Genomic DNA, 22,963 nt, shown 5'->3' on the forward strand with positions numbered 1-22,963 from the left:
TGCTCGAGTTGGTGGTTGTGGCAGAGACCCTAAACTCTTTTAAAAAGTACCTGGATCTGCACCTTAAGTGCTGTAAACTGCAGGGCTATGGACCGGGTGCAGGAAGTAGGGATTAGAAAAGGCACCCAGGTATCCTCGGGCTGGCATGGCCAGGATGGGCCAAATGGCTTCCTTCTGTGCGGTAACGTTTATGTCCGCCTTGAGCAGAGATTATGGGCAGGAGCTATCGGTCACGTTGCACCCAAAAAGCGACGCAACGCGACCGGTAGATGCCGGGAGATCCCACTTACGGAATCTACCCGGGTCGCCATGCCTCGCGAGATCTCGCAAGATGTCACAATATGAATCCCGACCATTGTGGACGGGATCACTTTTTGGCAAATCTGCTTATTAGAGTGAGACAGCTAGTCTCACTCTAATAAGCGCCAGAGGTCTCGTCGGGGGCTCAAAAGATCGGGATGTCATTTAAAAATGGAGTCCTGAGCTCTCCCTGCACTGAGGCGTTCTGGCGAGTGGAGCTCCTCAGTGCAGAAAATGGGCAAATGGCCTCGTCGGGGAGTTCTGAGGCCCAATCTACTTAAATGGGCATTTGATAGTGTGGTGTTTCTCAGTGCTCTTGAGTGCCAGGAAACACCCGTCCAATCTCGCGCACTGCGGGACTCTGTCACCACCTGGTTACATTGCGCCGAAATGAAATTTATAGAGTAAATTTTCAGATAGGGACAGTTTACTCCCAGACTTTTAGATGCAAACGTCACCCAAAATGTGAAGTGTGTTGTTAGTGTTCAGTTTGTGATCAGCTCATTACCATAATTAGTAGATTGAATTTGCGCAGACTACGTGGACACGAAAAGGGAAGTGTTAGAACAGAAGGAAGAAAGTCTTTGCAGGCTTGAGAAAAGATGGAAACACATTTGAATATTCTGGCAGTGTTGCTAAATTTGATGGGTAGAGGGCTAACAAATTACATATAAAAGCTAGGAAACATGACTTTGCAGGCACATGATAGAACAGTCTAGTAACTAATCAATCTGCTGATTTATGGCTACTGAAGTAACGATGCTACTATACGAGATAGTTGTGAGGATACCATGCTGAGAAGTACAAAAGGGTTCATGAAGACCAACATAATAGTAGAAACAAATGAAAATACCTTAAAATTGTGGAAGTAAATCTCATTAAGGCCTTCCTATGAATATGCACACACAGCTAATGCCCTACCATTGTTGAAACTATTATTCATGTGCATTATCTTGATCGCAGTCTACATGCAAAAATGTTGGGAAATTGCGTGTGGGGATGGATGGCATGGGAAGAGGCATGGGAGCGCATCACAGGGGTTTGGAAGAACGGCATGTGAGGACGCAAGGAGGGGAGATGGTATGGAGGCGTCTCAAAGCACTTCACTGCAAATGGAGTACTATTGAGTATAGTGACGGTTGAAATGCAGCACACAGGTCCAGAATTTTGTGCATAGCAAGCTCCCACAACCAGTAATGTTATAAAGACCAGATAATTTATTTAGTAAGGAATAAATATTTTATTAGCAGACTGCGGATAAACAGCCTTGCTTTTCTTTGAAATAGTGCTATTGGATCTTTAAAGTCCACCTGACACAGCAAACTAGTCTTCACTTTCATGCCTTATCCAAAAGATGGCAGCTCCAGCAGTGCTGCATTCCCTCAGTACTGTGTCAGTCTTAATTTTTATGTTTAAGTCTTGGAGTGGACTAAAACCTGCAACCTATAGGGGTAGAATTTTAGTTTCCCAGGCAGGTGCGAGCTTGCCCCGGAAGTCTGCTAAATACTGTGTAAAGACGTCAGGTGCACATCCCGACGTCATTGTGCACTCATACGATATTTCGCTAGGGGTGTGCACATGCAGATCAGGCATGCACCTGACGATTATCAGAGTGATTTAGGGGATTAAAACCTCAATCGACTGGAATTTAACATTGCCTGTGCGATATTAAGCTTGTTGCACAGGCAATCAGAAAATTAATGTTTAAATTTAAGTGAAGGATAAAAAACCCCTGCTGGCGACTGGCTGAGTAATTAGGCATTTGTAGGGGTGAGGTGAGGTGATGTGGACAGAGTCTCTTGTGTGTTGAGACTTCATCAGAGTCTGGAACAGTTTTCTGTTGGCTGGCACCTCACCCTGGCAGAGGTCCATGCACAGGATGGTCAGGGCGATCAAGGAGGGCACGAAGACAGCCCCTGGAGAAAACCCAGCTGTTAGGGCTTATAGGCAGTGGTCCAATTACCTTGTGCTACAGGAGGCTCCGGCCATGAAAAGAAGCAGTCACGAGCATCTGCCAGGTAATAGGATCTGAGATGGCCTCCAATTGTAAGGCAGGACACCCAATGCCTGTTGCTCTGATGGTAACAATGGCACTAAATGTTTTTGGATCTGGATCATTCCAGGGCATTATGGGTGATTTCTGTGGAGTATCACAGTCAGCTGCACACAGCCGCGTTAAGCTGGCAACTGACGCACTGTTCAGGCATGTGAGCAGATTCATCCATTTCAGGACAGACCAGATCAACAAGGTTGTGCGGGCAAGAGGTTTCATGTGGGTTCCCCCAAATATTGGAAGCAGGAGCTTTTGTGAACAGGAAGAGCGCTCACTCGATGTCTGTACAGATTGTGTGTGGCCACACAACCTAGATCCTACAGGTGTGCGTTCGGTACCCTGGCAATTTCCACGATTCATACATTCTGCATCACTTGCAGGTTTCTGGCTCTTCACTGCTTCAGCTTGTCTAGATGGATGGTTGATCTGTGACAAGGATTCCCACTGAAAAGTTGGTTGATGTCACCTTTCAGAGGCCCAACAATTGACGTAGAGGAGAGATACAACCACTACCATGTATCCACAAGGGCAGTGGTGGAAAGGACCATCAGTCTGCTGAAGATAAGATTCCGATACCTTGACTGATCTGGGGGGGTGCCCTACAGTAACTGCCAAAGCGATTGTGATAGTCTGCTGCGCTCTTAGCAGTTTCACTCTCACTCTCTAGGGGAAGCCTCTTGAGCAGGAGGATGATGAAGCAGTGGCTGTAGCCACAGATGAGGGCTCCAATGCTGATGTGAGGCAACCAGAGGGAGAGGTGGGTGAGGAAGCTATGCGGAACCTCCAGGAGAGCAGGGACACCAACTTTTCCTCATATAAGCTTGCAGGACCTTCCTTTCAGCAGCCCTGGTGGGCAATATCATCATCCCAGGCATATAACACTCATCCATTCCATGAGGCCACTCACACCCAATAAAGCCTGGACATTTCTGATCAGGCAGTGATTAATCTGACACCAATGCAGCATACGAGACACACCTGGCAGGAATAGTGTATAATATTTAAGGTCATAACTTCAGAGATATACACAAAATAGTTGATCTGCACTGATTGTAAACTAACATTGCCATCTCCAAAAAATGAAAAGCACCCAGTGCGGGACCCCTGCTTGTACCTAATGTGTCTTAAGTTTACTGCTTTCGGATGCTATGCCTAGGTGCTCCCCCCTCATTGACAGTGGTATTGGAGGCAAGTTGCTGTTCCAGTTGCCCTGGTAGCACAGCTGACTGTGGCAGCCATCCTTTGATCGGCGGGGCCCGAGCAGGCATCAATGGGGAAGTACACTCGACGACATGGCCAGGCAATTCTCAGTTGCTGCAACTCCTGGGATGGAGGAGCTGGTGCTCTGAGAGAGGAATCCACAAAAACGGCGACCATCTCGCCCACCATTCTGAGGTGAATCCTCATCTTCTTGCTCACCGATGAAGAATGGGCAACCATGAGAGACACTGGTTGGCACCATCGTCTCCCACACAGGCATTGATCTCTTGAGGTCAGTGTGACTCTGAGGGTTTTCAGGTCCATGCACAACCCCAGTAGCACATTACTGAACTCCTGGCGCTGCCTCGCTGAGAGTTGCTAATCTCTCAATGGATGAGGCTGTGTTGTTGCTAACTTTGCCTTAGTTTAATTGCTGTTTTATCACCTTTGCTCTTGAGTCGCCAGGTCTCTTTATGATACCGCCACGTGGTTCAAGTCCGAGTAATGATCAATAATCCAATACACCGATTAGTAAGATTTAAATCAAAGCACATTTATTATACACAGTAATCACTACTCATGCATAAATTCTACGTCTAAGCTACTTCTACAGCTAACAGGCCAATACTTAACTTGGAACTGGTCCACCAGGTCAGGGAAACGAATGGCTTTTCGTTCGGGTTCTGAGCCTGCGGGATTCGAAGTAGGTAAAAATTGATAGCTAGGAACGCCTATCTCGTAGCGAGCGTTGAAGTAAGACTTACAGTTCTTGAGCGGCTGTTGAAGAGTTAAGAGAGCTGGAAGCAGTTGAAGAGAGGTGGAAGAGGGCTGGAAGAGAGCGCCTTGAACTTGGGGCTCAATTCTTATAGTCCCCAGGGGCTTCCCGCCTTTCGGGGTGGACCCTGTACCTGGTTCCAAGTGATTGGACTTTGTCCCAATTACTTGGTTCGATTTTCTCCAATGCTGGAGCGGTTCCCTGATCGATGGGCGGTCTTGAGGTGGTCGTTCACCTCCTTTTGTGTAGGCTTCTGCTGGCGCCGAAGAGTCTGGTTTTGCTTTGTGTGTCTAAATGTTGCTTATTGTTCCCGGGGATTGCTTATTAGTATGCAGATGGCTGGCGTTTTGTTATGCTGGTGGTTGCTGGTATCGATCTTGCCTGCCCTTTCCAGAGGTAAATACACAGCCAACCTGCAGCTGCTCGTTTTTGTCCTGTTGGCTGACTTTCCCATCAGCCTTTGCCGTTCGCCATTTTGAATCGAGAGTTGGCCATTTTAAGTGGCTACAGTGTGCCCGGAGTTCAGGGTCCCAAAAGCGCTCATGCGCCACAAGGACTCCTCCATGACAGAGACCATGGCACGCAGACCCTCGAGGATCTCTACCAGATCTCCCTGCGCATCCCGTGGAAATTCAGCATTTTCTGACGTATGGATGACTCCAGAGGCTCCTCATCTCCATCAAGTTATGATTGTCACCAACTAATCCTTGAAATTAGAAGATGAATAATGGATATGTGGAATTGCAAAAGTAAAGACTGCATCAATGAACTCACTAAAGAATTTACCATCTACTTATCAAAAGTTAGACTCAGCGCAGAGCATCAAATACTAAGACAAAATGGTGCTTCATGTCTTACTGAGACCATTCCCCACAGTCTTCTTAATTAATCGGTTGCCCCAGTCTTAACAGATGTCAAATTTTACTCTTCTAGCCCAGATCCATTCCTGCCTTTTCTCTTACTTTGATAATTTGGTCTTAGTAGAATTAGATAATTAAAATGTACTGTGCCTTTGTCTAACAAACCCTGACCCAGGGTTTCCTCTGGCGTTTCCTATCAATGTAGCCAAGTAGTCTCTAATCCTATTTAGGAATGTACACTCCTAGGTTTCTCTTTCACCCTGCAGGAATGCACTGGTCCTTTCAATTTGGATGATAAATTGCACTATATCTCTACTCAATAGCTTTGACTCCAGCTTTGTATATAGAATCAAGAGGATGACATCTTGTCCAAGTTGCTTCAAGTCTCTGAAGTTCAATCCAAGTTGTGTGGATGCATGAGAGTTGCCTCAGTCTATTATCCAAGTGGAAGATCCTTTTGGTTAAATGAGGCTTGTATCTTGGTTAGATGGGAACTTTCGCCCTCCAGGAGGAATAAACTGATGCTGAATTGAGGCTGGTTTGAAGATTCCTATAATTGATTACTTACTGTTGAAATTTGCTGGTGTTAATAAGTTCTATGAGACTGAATTGACATTTTTCTCTTTACAGTCCTCCCTACAGTCTGAAGCCAGATGTGTAAAGAAGCGTCAAAGCACAGTCATTGGTCCCATGTCACAATCTGTCAAGTCCTATTCAGGTAAGCTGTAGTAATCTCATTGCATTTAGCAGTAATAATTGAGGTGCAGAGGCTTTCAAGAATTAAAAACAGTTTTTTTGAGTACAACAAAAGTTTTAACATTTTATTCTACTAGCACAGATCTTTGGTCTGTTCTTTCTTCATTCCATGGTGTAATCATGCTCCTACTGACCCTCAGCAGCTTCCTGAGTTTTCTCGACCTCCAGGTCTTCACCCTTCAATGAGCTCTCATCCTCCTCTAGTTCAGTCCTAGCAAAGGATCACATCTTTGCATTGCCAGATTGTGAATGCCACAACACGCTGCAATGATGTGTGAAACCCCATTAGAATTGTACTGTAGTGAGCCACCTGAGCGGACCAAGCAGCTGCCCTATGGCCTGTTCTATAAGAACATAGAACATACAGTGCACAAGGAGGCCATTCGGCCCATCGAGTCTGCACCGACCCACTTAAGCCCTCACTTCCACCCTATCCCCGTAACCCAATAACCCGTCCTAACCTTTTTGGTCACTAAGGGCAATTTATCATGGCCAATCCACCTAACCTGCACATCTTTGGACTGTGGGAGGAAACCGGAGCACCCGGAGGAAACCCACGCAGACATGGGGAGAACGTGCAGACTCCGCACAGACAGTGACCCAGCGGGGAATCGAACCTGGGACCCTGGCGCTGTGAAGCCACAGTGCTATCCACTTGTGCTACCGTGCTGCCCAACTTATGCTACCGTGCTGGCTTGTAGAGTTTTAAGCAGCATTGCACCTCTCCTCTGAACAACTTTTAAGGCGGAAGCATTGGTCTCATTGGCCAGTGTTTCAGTGGATACCCCTTATCCTCAAGCAGCCATCCCTGCAGGCGCATCGACCCCTCAAAAATCGAAGGCACCTGGGAGTGACTCAGGATGTAGAAATGATGGCAGCTCCCAGCATACCGTGCACCATGTGTTTCCGATACTCTCACACCAGTTGTACAGTGATGGAATGGCAGCCCTTACAGTTTATAAACATTAGGGGCTGCTGCCAAGGATGTAGCCCATATAACAACATGGGTGCAGTCTGTTGCGCTCTGCACTCTTGGGAAACGTGAGATGGTGGTGAAGCTGGTGAATTTTGCAGCCGAGCTGCTTTTGTCCAGAGCAAAAAGATATGATGATGGGCCTTCCTCTAAAGAACATCTATGACCTCCTTTATGTATCGCTGTATTGCGGACTTTGAGATGTGCCGCACAGGCCGCCTGTTGATCACTGGAAAGACCCAGTGGCAAAGAAATTGAGCGCTGTAGTCACATTCAATACGATTGGTAAGGGATTGCCTCCAAACGCACTGCTCATCAGGTCTTCACATAGAATGTGTCTCTTGTGATGTACCACATCTTGGAATAAGCTCAAATGTGCCTCGCATTGCCTATGTTTGGCTAGTCACCTCTAGTTATCTGGATCTCTCTTCGTGACCCTCCTGCCCATGATCTGGCTTCCGTTGATCATTGTCCCTCAGGTAGGGCCTCCTGCTGGAGCTGCACTCATTGTTACCACTCCGTTCTTCACCTCTGCCATTGCATTAGGACACTGACAAAGCATTGAGCCCTGGATCCTTTTGCCTTCTCTTTGAAATGAAACATTGAAGACTAGAATGACTGAAGTCCCAAGAAAGTGAAGCCCTGAATATGAAACTGATGGGAGATGTAAGGGTCCACATATTTTCTTGCCCTACTTGCATGGTGGCTATTGCAACTTGTTCCTGAGACACTGGCACACATATTGAGGTGACCAGGATGGCATCTCAGACATCTGGAGTTCTGCATGTAATGTTAAGATGTAAATGAGATGAAGGATCCAAAGTAGCTCTGTCCTCCAATCTCAGATGTGACATAATAATGATCAATCAGGTGCTCATGGTCAATGAAATGGGGTATGGAGTGGAGGTAAGTAGTGGGAGATGTACAGCCAAATATAAAAGAAAACCTAAGCCAGTCTCGAAGGCAGAGTGGTTATAGGCAAATTAAGGCACGGGGGAGCAGTATGGCAAGGCTGGATGGCATTTACTTTAATGCAAGGAGTCTTGCGAATAAGGCAGATGGGTTGAGGCTGTTGATCAACAAATGGTAATATGATATTATTGCTATCACAGAGACATGGTAGAGGGAGGGGCAGGACTGGCAGCTCAGTGTCCTGGGGTATAGAATCTTCAGGCGAGATAGAATCATAGAATTTGCAGTGCAGAAGGGAGGCCCTTCATCCCATCAAGTCTGCACAGGCCCTTAGAGCACCCTACTTAAGCCCACGCCGCCACCCTATCCCGTAACCCAGTAACCCCACCTAACATTTTTGGACACTAAGGTGCAATTTAGCATGGCCAATCCACCTAACCTGCACATCTTTGGACTGTGGGAGGAAACCCACGCAGACACGGGGAGAAAGTGCAAACACCTAACAGACAATTTCCGAGGACGGAATTGAACCCGGGGCCCTGGAGCTGTGAGGCAGCAGTGCTAACCACTGCAACTGTGTGGGGGATGGGGTGTAAATGAAGAGATGGGTGTCACAGTATTGGATCAATGAATAAATTACTGCCGCAAGGAGGGGTGTGGAGGGATGTTATCTTCAAAGGCTCCTCAAATGAGGCCATATGGGTAAAACTTAGAAACAAAAAGCGGGTAGTGTTGCTCTATTTATTTATCTCGGTGAAACACAAGTCTTTCCCTATTATCGATCAAATGACCACACAACCAGTTAGTTAGTTCATAAGGTGGTTTATTTACAGACACAAGACTTATCTCAACATGCAAACACAATATCTACTGCGAGTTAAACTACACCTATCAGCTACAATAACCTATACTTAACTTCAGGGTGACCAGCACTGTGCAAATGGATAAAGGCCTTTATCTGGATTTCACTTGGCTGGTTCGAAGAAAGTGGCTGTGCTTCTGCGGGGCTCAACCGTCGGGTAGCGATCGTTGGTCTTGAACTTAACTTTAGGGCAGCACGGTAGCATAGTGGTTAGCACAATTGCTTCACAGCTCCAGGGTCCCAGGTTCGATTCCCGGCTTGGGTCACTGTCTGTGCGGAGTCTGCACGTTCTCCCTGTGTGTGCGTGGATTTCCTCCAGGTGCTCCGGTTTCCTCCCACAGTCCAAAGATGTGCAGGTTAGGTGGATTGGCCATTCTAAATTGCCCTTAGTGTCCAAATTGCCCTTAGTGTTGGGTGGGGTTACTGGGTTATGGGGATAGGGTAGGGGTGTGTGGTTGGGTAGGGTGCTCTTTCCCAGAGCCGGTGCAGACTCGATGGGCCAAATGGCCTCCTTCTGCACTGTAAATTCTATTAACTGGCTGTTCCTGCTGCAATTGGGTGACACAGGCCGGATCCAAAAGAGACAGAACACATGGCTGCGCTCTCTTTTATCCCTCTGGGATTTTGCGCTCTTTGGGGCGGTCCTTAACCTTGGACCCAGTAGTTCGACAGGGCTCTGATCTCACTCTTCGATTTTAGCCAATAAAGGGGCGAGTGCCTTGGTAGCTGGGCGGGTCCTTAGCGGTCATTGACCTTGGCAGCTGTGCTTTCTGAGCAAGGGAGTGGCGCTGATCAGTCTGTGGCTGTACCGGTTGCTTGATTGGAGTTCTATTGTTTTGGGAAATGGTCCATTAAAATGTAAACTAGCGGGGGTTTCGGTCAGATCTGGTTACCTGTGTTTTCGATACACATAGACTGTGTATCTGTCGGAGTTCTGGGTTGACCATAATTCCCATGGTCTTTTGTAGGTGGCCATCTTTGATGGCTACATTCCGTCGTTTTGATCCTGAACGCGAAGCGTGGAGGATCACACTATTGATCCCTGTTCATCCTTGGTGGACCGGTCACCTTTGGTCAAGGCAAGGTTCTACTCCACTCTATCTTATGGTTTGGGAAATTTACCTAATATTCCATTAATACATTCAAAAATTAATTCATCTCTAACGGTTACTATAATTTAGGTCAAACATTTAATTTATCCGCACAGTTGATCTCTATCTAATGCTATCTAAGCTACTCTCATGCTGCTGGTGAATATCAAAGAAATTATATTCAGTACAAAATTTAAAACGGCAGCATCACATTTCTACTTAATCCTAATAAAGTTAAAGAGGTACAGGGTTTATTTTTTTTTGCAGCGATTGTTACATAGAGTTCATTTTGTTGAATTCCAAAGAAAGGGGCTCGGACTGTATATATCGGGGAGCGAGAGGCTTTTGCTTGCCACTTACGGAGTCAGAGTGTCTGAATGACACTGCAGATTATTGCAATTACTAGAAGGGCGGCCTCTACTATGTATGAAAGTGGGTTCCATTTGGCAATGTTTTCGCACAAGGTGGCGGTTTCGATGTCTGTCTTTATGTGTGGTGTAGTGTCCGGGCTGGTGGTAATCTGTTGGGTGGTAGTGGGGCTGGTGTGGGGTTTGTAACAAAAGTCCGTTGCGCGTGCAGTTGCAGAAGTCCAGCGATGATCCAAACGCATGACAGCAATCCTTGCTTCATCCTGTGTTGTCTGTTTTCCATGTAATCCTGGGGATGCAAGCATAGTGTCTGTTATTATCTTTGGTTAATATCTCGTTTTATTAGTCTTTCTCTCCTTACTCCAATTACCCTTTATGATTGTCACCATGTGTGACTCCCTCATTTTTTTTTAAAAAACCATTTTGGAGAGACAAGGGGCGTCATTCTCCGACCCCCCGCCGGGTCGGAGAATGGCCGTTAGCCGCCGTGAATCCCGCCCCCGCCGAAGTCTCCGCTCCCGGAGATTGGGCGGGGGCGGGAATCCGGCCGCGCCGGTTGGCAGGACCCCCCGCTGGATTCTCCGGCCCGGATGGGCCGAAGTCCCGCCCAGAAATTGCCTGTCCCGCCGGCGTAAATCAAACCTGGTATTTACCGGCGGGACCAGGCGGCGTGGGCGGGCTCCGGGGTCCTGGGGGGGGCGCGGGGCGATCTGACCCCGGGGGGTGCCCCCACGGTGGCCTGGCCCGCGATCGGGGCCCACCGATCCGCGGGCGGGCCTGTGCCGTGGGGGCACTCTTTCCCTTCCGCCTCCGCCACGGCCTCCACCATGGCGGAGGCGGAAGAGACTCTCCCCACTGCGCATGCGCGGGAAACTGACAGCGGCCGCTGACGCTCCCGCGCATGCGCCGCATTTCCGCGCCAGCTGGCGGGGAAACAAACGCTATTTCTGCCAGCTGGCGGGGCGGAAATCCCTCCGGCGTCAGCCTAGCCCCTCAATGTTGTGGCTAGGCCGCCAAAGATGCGGAGCATTCCGCACCTTTGGGCCGGCGCGATGCCCGTCTGATTGGCGCCGGCTTTGGCGCCAGTCGGCGGACATCCCGCCGTTGGGGGAGAATTTCGCCCCAGAAATGCAAATTTTTAAAGTACCAGCAAACGCGGTCGGGTAGTCTCCCTTCTTTTGCCTGCAGTGATTTAAACCCTCGACTGGATCTCCTTTGTTATACCCGATGGCATCTAATATGGCTGTTTTCATTTCCTGTAGGGTTCCTCTTGCTACATTTTGGGGTTCGGGCAAAGCTGACCTTACGGACTGGCTCAGGCTCATAACTATTAACTTTACTTCTTCCCTCTCATCTAGGCCGTACGTAAACATTTGTTGGCGCACCTCCTCAAAGAAGCTGTGTGGGTCTGCAGTGGGCTGGAATGGAATAATTTTTGTGCAAGCGTCTCTTAATTGGGTTATGGATAGTGGGGTGGTGTAAACGATATCAGGCTCCTCCTGATCCGATGACCTGCGTTCTGTGTTACTCAGTTCATGGGGGTCGAATTGTGAGTGGGGGTGTGCGCTGCCTGTGCAGTCGGTGCTGTGGGTGCTTTTCTTTTTGGGGCGTGGGGGGGTTTGATTTTGATTTCCCGTGTCCTCTACGTATTTTTGGGCGCTTTCGTTTAACTCTTGCAATTGGGAGCATCTTCCTTGTCTAAATCCTGCCCGAAAGTGTACCTGAAGTCATTCTGTCCTGAGAGTAGTGACTAACTTTTCTATCTTCTCTCGGCATTTAGCATGCTCAATGGTACTCTGCCTCTGTTCCTTAGTGGAGTTGTGGAGTGCTCTCAAAGCTGCTTTTAAATCTGCGCATTTGCTAGTCAGCTGGGCGACCTGTTGTTCTGTTTCCTCTCTTACCAAGGCGTTGTGTATCTTGGTAGGCTTTATCATACTGGGTCTGGAAGCTATTAAGGTGAACTAGACCAGATTGATGTGCGCGTTTTACATCGGCCATTTCCTTATCCTTAGCTGCTAACTGTTCCCGGAGTTGCTCAATTATCTTCTCGCTTTCGTTACTGTTTCCCTCGTTCTTTTCTTCCTTCTCAATTAACTGCCTACGGAGCATCTTCACGACCTGCTCTGTGCCAAACAGGACACTATTGCCATCGGCTTTCTGACTTTCCCTACGTTTTTCTTGTGAACCTCTCTAAGGTTCTCCCACCAAGTCTGTCCTATCTTTCCTGGACCTGACTCATCATTAGCAGAAAAATTCGAACAAAGGGGCCATCCTTTTCCCTTTAAGTATTTCCTTAACTCTTCCTCCCATATGGGGCATTGGTCTGCTCTGTTGGTCGATGCAACCTTGGGTTCCTGTGGATTCATCAATCTTTCCATTGCTTTAGTGGCCATTACTTCTCTTATCTCTTTCTCTACTTTTAATTTGGGACAGGGAATAAGGAGGCGATTTGAACAGCGGGTATGGCTTAAGCTATTTTCCAGCTCTCAATCCCTCGATATTTGTACACAATTCTAACGAGTTTACCTTACTCTTCCTGTTAGGTACGCATGCGGGTTAGTACACATTTTCGAAATTCGGTCATTTTGACGATATGGGACTTGCACTTGTGGTTCTTTCTCTTTCTCGCAATTGGATTCAAAGTTTGTGGGTTCTCTCGGAGTGAACTTCTAATCGAGTCCCACCAGAGGTCGCCAATAATGTTGCTCTATGTATTTATCTTGGTGAACCACAAGCCTTTCCCTTGTATCGATCAAATTACCACACAACCAGTTAGTTAGTTCAAAAGATGGTTTATTTACATACAAGACTTATCTCAACATGCAAACACAATATCTACTGCGAGTTAAACTACACCTATCAGCTACAATAACCTATACTTAACTTCAGGGCGACCGGCACTGTGCAAATGGATAAAGGCCTTTATCTGGATTTCACTTGGCTGGTTCGAAGACAGTGGCTCTGTCTCTGTGGGGCTCAACCGTCAGGTAGCAATCGTTGGTCTTGAACTTAACTGGCTGTTCCTGCTTCAATTGAGTGGCACAGGCCGGATCCAAGAGAGACAGAACACGTGGCTGCGCTCTCTTTTATCCCTCTGGGATTTTGCGCTCTTTGGGGCGGTCCTTAACCTTGGACCCAATAGTTCGACAGGGCTCTGATCACTCTCTTCGATTTCGGCCAATAAAGGGGCGGGTGGCTTGGTAGCTGGGCGGGTCCTTAGCGGTCATTGACCTTGGCAGTTGTGCTTTCTGAGCAAGGGAGTGGCGCCGATCAGTCTGTGGCTTTACCGGTTGCTTGATTGGAGTTCTGTTGTCCTGGGAAATGGGCCATTAAAATGTAAACGAGCGGGGGTTTCGGTCAGGTCTGGTTACCTGTGTTTTAGATACACATAAGCTGTGTATCTGTCTGAGTTCTGGGTTGGCCATAATTCCCATGGTCCTTAGCAGGTGGCCATCTTAGATGGCTACAGTAGTCACATTGCTGGGAGTGTACTGCAGGCTCCCAAACAGTCAGGGATAGATGGGCAGGTATGTAGGCAAATCTCAGAGAAATGTAAAAATAATAGGATAATAATAGTAGGGGATTTGAACTTCCCAATATTAGCTGGGATAGTCAAAGTGTGAAAGGCTTAGAGAGGGTGGAATTCTTAAAACGCATCCAAGAGATGCCAGCACATAGAAAGTCCTACAAGAAAGGGTGCCATTAGACCTATTTTTAGGGAATTAAGCTGGACAAGTGGTTGAAGGTTTAGTGGGGGAGCATTTTGGTGACAGTGACCATTACTCAGTCAGATTTAAAGTAGTTATGGAAAGGGACAAAGATGGACCAGAAATAAAGGTTATAAATTGGGAGAAGGCCAATTCTAATAGGATAAGACTGGATCTGGCCAAAGTCGGCAAGGAGCAGCAACTTGTAGAAAATCTACATCCGAGCAATGGAATTAATTTGAAAAGGAAATAGAGAGAAAACACGGCTAGCATGATCCTGTAAAAGGTGAAGGATGGGAGTAACAAGTACGGAGAACCTTGGATGTCAAGGGAAATCCAGGATTTGGTAAGGACAAAGAGGGAGGCTTATGGCAGATACTAAGGGTTCAAAACAGCAGAAGCCCTAGAGGTGACTGTGTGGAGATGGCACGTTCTCCCCGTATCTGCGTGGTTTCCTCCAGATGCTCCGGTTCCTTCCCACAGTCCAATGATATGGTGGTTAAATGGATTGGCCTAAAACATTTTCAATTTTATGCATAATACCAAAGCAACACCGCCCCCAAGCACAAACCCCACCTTCCAGCGAGAGAAAAAGAGTGACACAAGAGCCCCCCCCCCAAAAAAAAAACCTAATGGTGACCAGCTCTTTAAAGTATAGGATAAACGGCTGACATCTTCAGTAGAACCCTTCAGTTGCTCCCCTCATGGTGTGCTTAACCTTCTCGAGGTACAAATGCTCCATCAGATCCCCCAGCCATACTGAGGTACTCAACGGAGTAGCTGACCTCCATCCCATTAGCACCCGCCTCAGAGCAATAAACAGGGCAGCACGGTAGCATTATGGATAGCACAATTGCTTCACAGCTCCAGGGTCCCAGGTTCGATTCTGGCTTGGGTCACTGTCTGTGCGGAGTCTGCACATCCTCCCCGTGTGTGCGTGTGTTTCCTCCGGGTGCTCCGGTTTCCTCCCACAGTCCAAAGATGTGCAGGTTAGGTGGATTGGCCATGCTAAATTGCCCTTAGTGTCCAAAATTGCCCATAGTGTTGGGTGGGGTTGCTGGGTTATGGGGATAAGGTGGCGGTGTGGACCTTGGGTAGGTTGCTCTTTCCAAGAGCCGGTGCAGACTCGATGGGCCGAATAGCCTCCTTCTGCACTGTAAATTCTATGAAATCTAAATTCTATGAAACGAAATAAAGGCCAGGACATCGACCCCCGCCTCCGTCTGCTGCTCCAGCAAGTCTGATACTTCAAATATGACCCTTGCGGGACAGGGTTCTGCTTCAATTTGCAGCATCGCCAACATGTGCGAAAAGGAGACCCAGAACCCCACGAGCTTAGAACATGACCAGAGCATGTGCACATGGTTAGCCAGACCTCTACCACAACACACCAAACTTGTCCTCAATGAACCTACTCATCTTCGACCTAGTCAAATGAACCCGATACACTACCTTAAACTGTATTAAGTCAAGCCTTGTACACGAGGATGTGGCATTCACCCTCCGCAGGGCCTTAGTCCATACCCCTCCTCCAAAACTGCATCTTCAGCCATAATCCTTCCATTAATACCCGTCCTCCAACCCTGCGTGCGGAAGAACCCTCTCCATCAACGAGTCTGGAGCGCCGCCACAGGGGAATGTCGGAAAACTCAGTTTAACAGAATTGCGAACTTGTAGGTATCTGAATATATCAGACCACAAGATCCCAAATTTCTCAGACAGCTCCTCCAAACTCGCAAACCTTCCCTCTAAAAACGGATCCCCTATTCCTTCCGACCCTTTCTCTTCCCATCCCCCCGAACCTAGCATCTAACCTTGCAGATTCAAACATGGTTCGCAAACAGATCAGAGCCAGCTTCGATACCGCCCCCAATTTAAAATGTTGTCGCATTGTCTCCATATCTTCAGCATGAGGACAACCACCTGATTTGCTGAATATTTCACCGGTGAGAGCCGGAGCAAGGCCGTCACTAGTGCCTTCAATCCTGCCCCCCCCCTACTTATTGCGATTCTATCTGTACCCATGCAGCCTCCAGCTTCCCACACCACCCTAACACCTTCTCTGAATTCGACACCCAGTCATAGTTCGACTGGGGGAAAAATAAATAGGAATCGCAGCAGCACATTCATTTTAACCGCCTGTACCTGACCCGCCAGTGGCAAAGGGAGACCATCCCACCTTGCCAGATCAGCTTTCACCCTCTCCACCAAACTGAAAATGTTGGACCTACGGAGCCGCCCCCCCCCCCCCCCCCAATTAAGAGCAACCTGCACCCCCAGGTATCTAAAGTCAGTCCCTGCTCTACGGAATAGCAGTTCCCCCCCATCCCTGTCCCCACCCCTGGCCGAGACACCACTAAATATTCACTCTTATCTAGATTTAATTTGTACCCTGAGAAAGACCCAAACACCCGAAGCAGCTCCAGTATTCCCCCCATTGACACACTCGGTTCTGACACATACAATAACAAGTCATTGGCATATAAGGACACCCTATATTCTATCCCCCCCCCCCCCGCACTATCCCTTTCCATACCCCTGAACCTCTTAATGCAATGGCCAATGGCTCAATCACGAGTGCAAACAGCAGGGAGGGGACATTGGACATCCCTGCCTAGTCCCATGGAGTGGAAAGTATGCTGAGCAGATGTTATTTGTGCAGATACTGACCCTCGGCTCCTTATATAATAGCTTTACCCAGTCCACAAATCTGGGTCCAATTCCAAACCGCTCTAGTTCTGCCATCAAGTACCCCGATTCTACCAGGTCAAACGCTTTCTCGGCGTCCAATGCCACAACCACCTATGTTTCCTTCCCCTCCGCTGGTACCATAACCACGTTCAATACCCTCTTAATGTTCGAAAAGAGCTGCCTCCCTCTCACAAACCCTGTCTGATCTTCACCTGTCATCTTCGGGAGGCACTCCTCTAGCCTACCTGCCAGTACCTTCGCCAATATCTTTGCGTCCACATTTAAAAGTGATATGGGCCTACACGACCCACACTCTGTCGGACCCTTATCTTTCTTAAGTAACAGGGAAATGGATGCCTGCCCCAAAGTTTGTGGTAACACCACCTTCCCTATTGCCTCCTCAAACATCCCCACCATCAGCGGTACCAGCTTATTTTTGAATTTTTATAATATTCCACCGGAAACCCATCCGGCCCTGCTACCTTCCCCGACTGCATCCTCCCAATCGCATCTTTTATCTCCTGCTCCACTATCGCCCCCTCTAATGTAGCCCTGTCCCCCTCCCCTAGCCTCTGGTACTCCAGCCCATCGAGAAATTCCTGCATCTCCCGGCCACACACAGGTGGCTCTGATCTGTACAACCTCTCATAGAATTCCTTAAACACCTTGTTAATCTGATCTGGAGCTACTACCAACTTCCCTGCCCTTTCCCGCACCTGGACAATTCATCTTGCCGCAGCCTCCCTACGGAGGCTGACCCGCCTTCTCTTCTTGCTTGTAAACTACCCCTCTTGGACCTCAATTGGTCCATTGGTAGATAGTCGGTCAACGTTCACCTGCAGTTCCATCCTCTTTTCCAACTGTGCTGGGTCCCTATCTTTTGCATACCTCCTGTCTACCTCCAGCATCTCATCTATTACCCTCTGACGTTCCAACCTCTCCTCTTTGTCTAGCCTAGCCTTGAACGAGATCACCTCACCCCTCACCACCGCGTTTAAAGCCTCCCAGACAACCGCATTCGACACCTCACCTGTGCAGTTAAAACTTACATATTCCTCGATTACTTTTTCAATTTTGGCACAGAACCCTCGATCCCCCAACAGTCCCACATCTAACTTCCACCCTGGTCTCTGTACCATCCCCTTCTCCAGTACCATATCCACCCAATGCGGAGCATGATCTGATATTGCAATTGCCGAGTACTCCGACTCTTTAACATATACACTTATCAGTGCCACTAGCCTCCCCTCCAGCGCCCCTGTCACAATCACATACCTACCCCCCTGATCTGCAACCACCTTCTCCACCTGGAACTGTACCCTTTTGCTGACCATTACCGCTACCCCTCGAGCCCTTTCAAATGCAGAATGAAACACCTGACTAACCCAGCCCTTTTCAAGTCTCACTTGATCCTTCACCCTCAGGTGAGTCTCCTGCAGCATTGCTGCATCGGCCTTCAAACTTTTAAGATGCGCAAGCACCCTTGACCTCTTTACTGGGCCTCCCAAGCCCCTCGCGTTCCACGTGACTATACTAACTGGGGTCTCTCACCCCCCCCCCTTCTTATCCACCATCATCATACCACCGGGCCCTGCCCCATGAGCCTGACCTGTCCCTTTCCTTTTTTAAAAAAAAAAAATATATTTATTAAAGTTTTTTAACACTTACAAAGTTTTTCTCCCTTACAAACAATAACCCCTCGTAACAAAAAAAAACAAGAAATCGCGCAGAGCAAGACACATACATGGCAAAATGATATATTTACACAGCTTTGTACACTGGCCGTCACCCGTACGTGCCAGTTTCCCCAACCCTTCATGTTATCTCTTGCTCATCCACCCTCCCAGGCAGTCTCTCTCTCTCTCCCCCCCCCCCCCCCCCCCCCCGGCCCCACCTCCCAGGATGTCCCCTCCAACCCCCAAGGTTGCTGCTGCTGCTGACCGACCTTCCTCTAACACTCCGCGAGATAGTCTAGGAATGGTTGCCACCGCCTGTAGAACCCCTGTGCAGACCCTCTCAAGGCGAACTTAATCCTCTCCAACTTTATGAACCCAGCCATATCATTTATCCAGGCCTCCAGGCTGGGGGGCTTTGCCTCCTTCCACATTAGCAAGATCCTTCACCGGGCTACTAGGGACACAAAGGCCAGAATGCCGGCCTCTTTCGCCTCCTGCACTCCCGGTTCGTCCACTACTCCAAATATTGCTAGCCCCCAGCTTGGCTTGACCCGGACTTTCACCACCTGAGATATTGCTCCCGCCACTCCTCTCCAGAACCCCTCCAGTGCCGGGCATGACCAAAACATATGGACATGGTTCGCCGGGCTCCCTGAGCACCTTCCACATCTGTCCTCTAACCCAAAGAACCTACTCAACCTCGCCCTCGTCAAGTGCGCTCTGTGGACCACCTTAAATTGTATCAGGCTGAGCCTGGCACACGAGGAGGAGGAATTAACCCTATCTAGGGCATGAGCCCCCAGACCTTCCTCGATCTCCTCCCCAGCTGCTCCTCCCATTTACCCTTCAACTCTTCTACCAGCGCTTCCCCCTCTTCTTTCAACTCCTGGTGTATTTCCGACACCTTGCCCTCCCCGACCCATACACCCGAGATCACCCTATCTTGAACTTCTTGTGCTGGGAGCAACGGGAATTCCCTCACCTGTCGCCTCACAAAAGCCCTCACCTGCATATATCTAAAGGCATTTCCCGGGGGTCTCAAGTACAATGTTAATGAAAGTTTAAAATAATGAAACAAGACATTTTGTTAACACCAACTCCTTTCCTTCCCTTGTTTCAAAATCTCTTGAGCTGCTACAAAACTGGCAGTAATTGAGTTACCTACTTAACAAACTTATTCCTAGGTTTTTGTGTCTTGTTCTTTGGCTCCTGCACCCTTTCATTCGGGCTTCTCCAAGTGGATAACTTTTGGCTAAGGCCAATGTCTCGAGACTTGATTTCTTGTTGCCGAATGCAGGAGGCCAGCCTGAATCAGTCCATTGAAATTCTTAATCTTCCTCTTCAATTATTTCCCCCCCCTTTTGTAGCCATTTTCAAAGCAGCCTCAAAACAAGGGTCCAAAGTAAGTTTGGTGCTTCAATAGTTTATCTGCCTGCCTGTAAGCGTGCAGGAGTACCAGGGCAGAGTTTGCTCTTTTATTTATCAATGTGCCTACTTACACATGCTCAACAGCACATCATGAAGACCATCAAGAGCACATCTGTTACAATTGGCTAATCAGCACACAGCTGGCTATACACCCACCCAGTCATGGATGCTAATTCATTAATTAATCAATCAGGTTCTGAATATAGTGACAAGCAGTGCATCATTTTGGGCAGGATTTCAGACCAATCAACCAGGTCAAGAGTGAGTACGATGTTTTGATTAAGATGTCTACCTGCAGATTAACCTGATTGGATGTCGGGCAATAATGCAGAATGATGTTTATCTTGGTGAATCAGTCAATTGGCAACTTTTATTTTGTGCCTGATTTAGTTTGCATTGGGAGCACACTGGGGGAGTAATTTTCTGAACTGATTCAGCCAGTTCTTGAAACCTGTATCAGGAGCTGCACATCAGACCCTAGGGAACTAAAATCAAAAACAAATGTTGGTTGTTACCATATTGCTGCTTGTGGGAGCTTGCTGCGTGCAATTTGGCTACTATGGTTCTTGCGTTACAAAGGTGGTTACACTTCAATAGTTTGTTAGCTGCAGAGCATTAGGAGAACCCTAAAATTATGAAAGGTACCATATAAATGCAAATCTTTATTTCAACTATATATCTTATTAAGAAATTAGATGATGCGATAGAAAGTCTCGCATCCTAGGGCATCAGCCCACAGACCTTCCTCGATCTCCTCCCCCAGCTCCTCCTCCCATTTACCCTTCAACTCTTCTACCAGCGCTTCCCCCTCTTCTTTCAACTCCTGGTGTATTTCCGACACCTTGCCCTCCCCGACCCATACACCCGAGATCACCCTATCTTGAACTTCTTGTGCCGGGAGCAACGGGAATTCCTTCACCTGTCGCCTCACAAAAGCCCTCACCTGCATGTATCTAAAGGCATTTCCCGGGGGTAACTCAAACTTCTCCTCCAGTGCCCCTAGGCTCGCAAACGTCCCGTCGATGAACAGGTCCCCCATTCTTCCAATCCCCGCCCGATACCAGCTCTGGAACCCCCCGTCCATCTTCCCCGGGACAAACCGGTGGTTACCCCTGATCGGGGACCACACCGATGCTCCCATTGCACCATCTCCACTGGCCCCAGATCCTTAGCGTTGCCGCCACCACCGGGCTCGTGGTATACTTTGTCGGCGGCAGCGGTGCCGTCACCAACGCCCCCAGGCTCGTTCCTTTACAGGACGCCATCTCCATCCTCTCCCATGCCGCCCCCTCTCCCTCCATAACCCACTTGCGGATCATCGCCACATTTGCTGCCCAGTAGTAGCTCCCCAGGTTTGGCAGCGCCATCCCTCCTCGGTCCCTACTGCGTTCCAGGAATCCTCTCCTTACTCTCGGGGTCTTATTCGCCCACACAAACCCCACAATACTCCTGCCCACTCTCTTAAAAAAGGCCTTCGTGATCACGATGGGAAGGCACTGAAACACAAACAGAAACCTCGGAAGGACCACCATTTTGACCGACTGCACTCTACCTGCCAGTGAGAGCGGTAACATGTCCCATCTTTTGAAATCCTGCTCCATTTGCTCCACCAACCTCGTCAAATTCAGTTTATGTAGGGTCCCCCAACTCCTGGCTATCTGGATCCCCAGATACCGAAAGCTCCCCTCCGCCCTCCTCAGCGGTAGGTCCCCTATCTCTCTTTCTTGGTCCCCCGCCTATAATACAAAGAGCTCACTCTTCCCTACATTGAGCTTATAGCCCGAAAACTCCCCAAACTCCCTTAGAGTCTGCATGACCTCCACCATCCCCTCCATTGGATCCGCCACGTACAGCAACAGGTCATCCGCATATAGCGACACCCGATGCTCTTCTCCCCCTTGGACCACCCCCCCTCCATTTATTAGACTCCCTCAATGACATGGCCAATTGTTCGATCGCCAATGCGAACAACAGGGGGGACAGGGGGCACCCCTGCCTCGTCCCTCGGTACAGTTGAAAGTACTCCGACCTCTGCCGGTTTCTCACTACACTCGCCATCGGGGCTCTGTAAAGGAGCTTAACCCAATTGATAAACCCTACCCCGAACCCAAACCTACGCAGCACCTCCCAGAGGTACTCCCACTCTACTCGGTCAAAGGCCTTCTCCACGTCCATAGCTGCCACTATCTCCGCCTCTCCCTCCTCCGATGGCATCATTATCACGTTTAAGAGCCGCCGCGCATTGGTGTTTAGTTGCCTGCCCTTTACAAATCCCGTCTGGTCCTCGTGGATTACCCCGGGACACAGTCCTCGATCCTCGTGGCCAGCACTTTTGCCAGCAACTTTGCATCCACATTGAGGAGTGAGATCGGCCTGTACGATCCACATTGCAGTGGGTCCTTGTCCCGCTTTAGGATCAAAGAAATTGTCGCTTCCGACATTGTCGGGTGCAGGGTCCCCTCCTTTCTTGCCTCATTAAAGGTCCTCACCAGTAGCGGGGCCAACAGGTCTGCGTACTTCCTGTAGAACTCCACCGGGAATCCATCCGGTCCCGGGGCCTTCTCCGCCTGCATGCTCCCCAAACCCCTGCTCAGCTCCTCCAACCCAATTGGTGCCCCCAAACCAGCCACCTCTTGCTCCTCCACCCTCGGGAATCTCAGCTGATCTAGGAATCGTCTCATCCCCTCTTCCCCCGCTGGGGGCTGGGATCTGTACAGCTCTTCATAAAAGGCCTTGAATACCTCCTTTATTTTAGTTGCACTCCGAACCGTGGCTCCCCTTCCATCTTTGACTCCCCCTATTTCCCTCGCTGCCATCCTCTTACGGAGCTGGTGTGCCAGCATCCGACTAGCCTTTTCCCCATACTCCTAGGTCGCCCCCTGCGCTTTCCTCCACTGTGCCTCCGCCTTCCCTGTGGTCAAAAGGTCAAACTCCATCTGGAGCCGTCGTCTTTCCCCAAGTAATCTTTCCTCTGGGGCCTCTGCGTATCTCCTGTCCACTCTCAAAATCTCCCCCATTAACCTCTCCCTTTCCATACCCTCTGTCTTCTCCCTCTGAGCCCTAATGGAAATTAGCTCTCCCCTGATCACCGCCTTCAACGCCTCCCATACCACCCCCACCCGCACCTCCCCGTTGTCGTTGGCCTCCAAGTACCTTTCGATACACCCCCTCACCTTCCCACACACCACCTCGTCTGCCAGCAGTCCCACATCCAACCGCTACAACGGGCGTTGGTCCCTCTCCTCTCCCAGCTCCAGTTCCACCCAGTGCGGGTCATGGTCCGAAACGGCTATAGCCGAATACTCCGTCCC

General features: G+C 49.0%; 1 protein-coding gene across 7 annotated transcripts in view; it reads left to right on the top strand.

The window, feature by feature from the left end:
* The window catches only part of LOC140426821 (uncharacterized), a 416,125-nt gene that overhangs the window by 205,234 nt on the left and 187,928 nt on the right, over window positions 1-22,963 (top strand). For all 7 annotated transcript variants that reach the window (XR_011948298.1, XM_072512042.1, XM_072512041.1 and 4 more), the window contains one exon: window positions 5,819-5,906. Coding sequence is in view for 6 of the 7 variants with exons in the window: in XM_072512042.1 (XP_072368143.1) it covers window positions 5,819-5,906 (88 nt within the window). In the remaining variant the exon portion in view is untranslated. The remainder of the gene's footprint in view (window positions 1-5,818; window positions 5,907-22,963) is intronic.

Source organism: Scyliorhinus torazame, chromosome 7 (assembly GCF_047496885.1).
Source record: "Scyliorhinus torazame isolate Kashiwa2021f chromosome 7, sScyTor2.1, whole genome shotgun sequence".
Lineage (NCBI taxonomy): Eukaryota > Metazoa > Chordata > Chondrichthyes > Carcharhiniformes > Scyliorhinidae > Scyliorhinus > Scyliorhinus torazame.